Source organism: Papaver somniferum, chromosome 2, assembly GCF_003573695.1.
Source record: "Papaver somniferum cultivar HN1 chromosome 2, ASM357369v1, whole genome shotgun sequence".
Taxonomy (NCBI): domain Eukaryota; kingdom Viridiplantae; phylum Streptophyta; class Magnoliopsida; order Ranunculales; family Papaveraceae; genus Papaver; species Papaver somniferum.
Window position 1 is genome coordinate 51,662,796 of NC_039359.1, and position 4,348 is coordinate 51,667,143.

The window sequence follows — 4,348 nt, forward strand, 5'->3', positions numbered from 1 at the left end:
ATGATGCAAAAGGATTGGCAGAACACTTCATTGTAATCAACCGGGAAGTGGCCGCTTATGTTGCATTAATAATGCAAGCCAAGAGGAAAGGCAAGAACAGAGGTCAGAATGATGTTGATTTTGAAAGAGAGGTTCGTACAGAATGGCAGCGAAAACATGGTAAATTAACAGTTCGCTTACGAAAGTTGTTATCATATTTGTGAAGGGGTTGAACAAATATAATCCAAATTACTTAGCAAATAATCAACAAGTACCTGAAAGGTCACCATATAATTCTTCTCCCTCAACACCAAATTCTTCACCATTTTCGCCAGGTCCATCAAATTCTTCACCAGATACCCCAACAAGCTCAAATGCCAACTTAGTTTTCAATAATTATGTTGATGGTAATAATAAGGTCAAACTGGGGAGGCCAATTACGGGTAAAATTATAAGAATTTTTTTAATGAATTTTTAGGGTTTTTTTTTTTTATACCCCAAAATAGTGGTCTCTAGACTATATCCAAACTCCTTAAATTGGAGTGGATTGTTACAATTACGGAATTCGAACCCCTACCTCCGTACTGGGAGGGACATGAAAATGGTCATATCATAAGGAACTCTTTAAGTTAGCGAGCGTGCAGTGTTCAGATGGAAAGTAAAAAAAAAATGATGCATCATACTGACGTTTAACCCTTCATTTTTCGAAGAGGCGATATCTTAAGATACAAATTAAAACGTCAGTGGAATCCTTGTCCAATTTTAACAAAAATTGATGCCGGGAAAAATGATTAGCTCCATTGGACGAAAATATCTGCACAGACCCTCATATACTAGGAATAAAAATATACAATGATTTAGTAAAGGTGAAGGTCCATCTCTGAATTATTAAAAAAAAAGGTCGATTTCTGAATTTTATTTTATTTTTGATCGGAAGAGAGAGATTTATTCAGATAAAAATAATGTACACAAAACTACTAGAGGTAGTTTAAAAGAAAAAAGAAGATACAAAAATTAAGCAAAAACAATACTCCAGTGAATAGTATACTCTATTACCAAAACTTACAGTCCGAGTGAGAACTAGAGATTTGGCCTCAGTGCGAAACTCTTCATCAGTTTTGTAGTTGTATTTTTCTTGAAAAGTACCACAATTTTGTTCTTTCATAAGACCCAAACAACAACTGCAGGAATAACGTTCCAAACCACCTTACAACTTGGAGATAATTGATTGTTGAACCATGTTCTTCCAAGACTAATCATAGATTCTTGGGAAAATCCATGCCCACTGCTCATTAGGCGTAATGGATGACCGAATATTGTAAGCGACTTCGCAGGGGATAAGAATGTGATCTTGAGACTCATTACAATCACCACAGAGGATGTAGGAACTATATATGTCAACCCCCTTATATTTCATTAAATCCTAGGAGTTTAACTTACCATGGACAGCACACCATAAGAGGAAGTTAACTTTTGGTGGAATGCCAGACAACCAAAGAAAGTTATGTGGGAAATTATCAATTCCATCGTCACAAATCAACTTAGCATGTAATGTTTTAACTGAAAAAATACCTCCCGAGTGCAAAGACCATTTTCTTGTATCAGGCAGGACATCCAGAGCCGGTGGATCAGAACCAATAAGATGTAAAAGAGCAGCTAAAGAGTTTGATTCTCCATTAGTAAGAACCCTTTTGAAATCAAACTTCCAAGACCCTTCAGCAGTGATGTGATCAGCAATACTGGCGTTTTGAAGTCTGTCAAGCTTGTACAGATCACTGAAAGAGTACATGAAAGAAGATTCACCTCGCCATCTGTCATGCCAGAATGAAGTATTTACACCAGAATGGATGCTGATTGAATAATTTGACGTAACCACAGTACCGCAATCGACAATAGTTCTCCAACATGAGACCCCATGGGGAGATTTTACCATACCAGGAATCCAGAAAGAAAAATTGGAACCATACTTCTCCACTATGAGTATACACAAAAGGTGAGATTTCTGAATATTTGTGAAACGAAAATCTAAAAGGAGAAGCCAAACTTGTTAAAAACTATAACATGGATGAAACCGGACCAAAAAAGTCCAACTCACAACACATAACCCACAAACCCCCTAAATCTTCACAATCTTCTAGTTGTGGGGAAAGGAGGTCAAACTCCGGCCTCATGAACACTAGCTGATGCAAAGATCACTGACTTAAGAACGATACTAATAAATGGACTCAAATCCTGTCAAGGAGCTCCGACAGGTTGAGTTGGAAATTGGACATCTCTTCCTCGACCAAATTTCCCCACACTTCTACTCCTTCGCCACAACGGGTATCATTCATTAAAAAGAAACCCTTCGAGTCAGGAAATATAGTTGCAACAGCAGTTACCCAAATTGGTTTTCCCCAACCAAAATCAATATCATACAATCCATAATTACACCAACTACTCATCCACAAATTTTTCCCTTCATAGTCAGTGTTTTCCGCATCGAAATCATGATTACCCTTGGTCATTTTACTTATGGATTCCCTAAGTTGACCCACAAATTCATTCAAGTCATCATATAGTATAGTACTGGAACTACTAGTTGTCTCTTGGGTTGTTGTTTTTGTTCGTGATGCTCCAACTACTGCTTTGGTGAACTCTATAAGATTTCCGAATGACACATCTGGTAATGGTGGGTCAAGTCTCCTTCTAAGGTTCACGGCATGTCTTACCATTACTGGTAAAGAACCAGGGGTAGCCAATTTCACAAATGACTTCCAGATCAAAAAAGAAACTACCTCAACCCTTGTCGGCCTACTACGACATTTGTATTTTTCTGCCGTTACTGCTAATAATTTTTCATGTACAGAATTTATCGCTAACGCATCGAACAAAAATCTATTGCTAATGATCTTACTGACTGATTCGGAGGGATTTGAATCCGGTAATGTAGGTGTTACCTCTGATGGTGATATCAGTTGTTTAATAGGTGGGAAGAGAGACGCGAGTCAAAAGTTGGAATCAACTTTGAGCTTACGATATGGGAAATGATGGACGTACTTCTGCTCACTTCGATAGTTGTCTGCGCCCAACACCGAATGAATGTGGTGATGGTAGATACATCGGAGATCTTGTGGGAAACACACAAAAAGTATGGTTGTTGTAATGGCAACTGCAAGATGAAACTTAGCTTATATAAAGACAACTCTCTTTATTGATGTTTAGAAAATATCTCAAAACTAAATACAAGCTCTAATCTTGCTCATATGATCAACCACAACTTTGGTGATCATATATATATAGAACTATGAATTCCTTTTCCTAGTCCTATTACCTTATTACATGTCTTTCCTTTTCTTAGAACTTAGCTAGCTCATAATTCTTAGGACTTCATGTATTTCATATTCTTATCCTAATCAACTTGTTAGTGATTTCTATATTGAAGATTAACCAACATTCTCCCCGTTAAGCTTCAACCTTACCCGTGACATATCTTGTACTCCAATCAATTGTCTCATTTCTTCAAACTTGATCCGAGCTAATGCCTTTGTCAATATATCTGCTTTCTGCTCAGTTCCTGGTATGTGTTCAACGTTGATGATCTCCTTCTCGATACATTCTCGTATGAAATGATACCTTTTGTGAATGTGTTTCGTCTTCCCATGAAACACTGGATTTTTAGTGAGTGCAATTGCACACTTATTATCAATCTTGATGAGAACTTTTTCAGGTTCTCTTCCTTTGATTTCACCCAACAGTTCTTGAAGCCATATTGATTGTTTAGCTGCTTCTGTTGCGGCCATGAACTCAGCTTCACAGGATGAGAGGGCTACAGTGTCTTGCTTCTGTGAACACCATGTAATAGGTGCTTCACCTAGATAAAATATATGACCAGTTGTACCTTTTCCATCATCTTAGTCAATATTATGACTGCTGTCACTATACCCAACAATTCCTTTTGATCCTCCTCGACCATACTTCAATCCACAGCTGATTGTTCCTCTTAGATATCTCAATATCTGCTTTATTACATCACCATGAGACTTGCGTGGACTCTGCATATAACGGATTGCTACTCCCACAGAGAAATCCAAATCTGGTCTTGTGTGTAATAAGTATCTTAGGAATCCAACATTTCTTCTATAACTCGTTGAATCAATCTCTGCTTCTTCTTGTGCCTTTGAAACTTTAAGTCCAAACTCCATTGGTATCTTAGTTGGATTACAAGTTTCAAGTCCTTGCATAAGCTTCTTGTTTAATCTGATTGTTTTCATTGGTGTTGATGTTTATGGGTCCTTCGCCTTCATCAATTACTTGACCCCATCTCATGTGAAACATTCCTGGATCCCTACTTGGTCCATCATTAGTTTCTTTCCAGTTCCAGTTTTCT

The 4,348-nt window shown here is 37.6% G+C and overlaps 1 protein-coding gene across 1 annotated transcript; it reads right to left on the reverse strand.

Moving 5' to 3' along the window:
• Positions 1-2,204: 2,204 nt before the first annotated feature.
• LOC113350996 (salutaridinol 7-O-acetyltransferase-like) lies at positions 2,205-2,693 on the reverse strand. Its single transcript, XM_026595082.1, has one exon. The coding sequence runs from the start codon at positions 2,691-2,693 to the stop codon at positions 2,205-2,207; it is 489 nt and encodes a 162-aa protein (XP_026450867.1).
• Between the last annotated feature and the right edge of the window lie 1,655 nt (positions 2,694-4,348).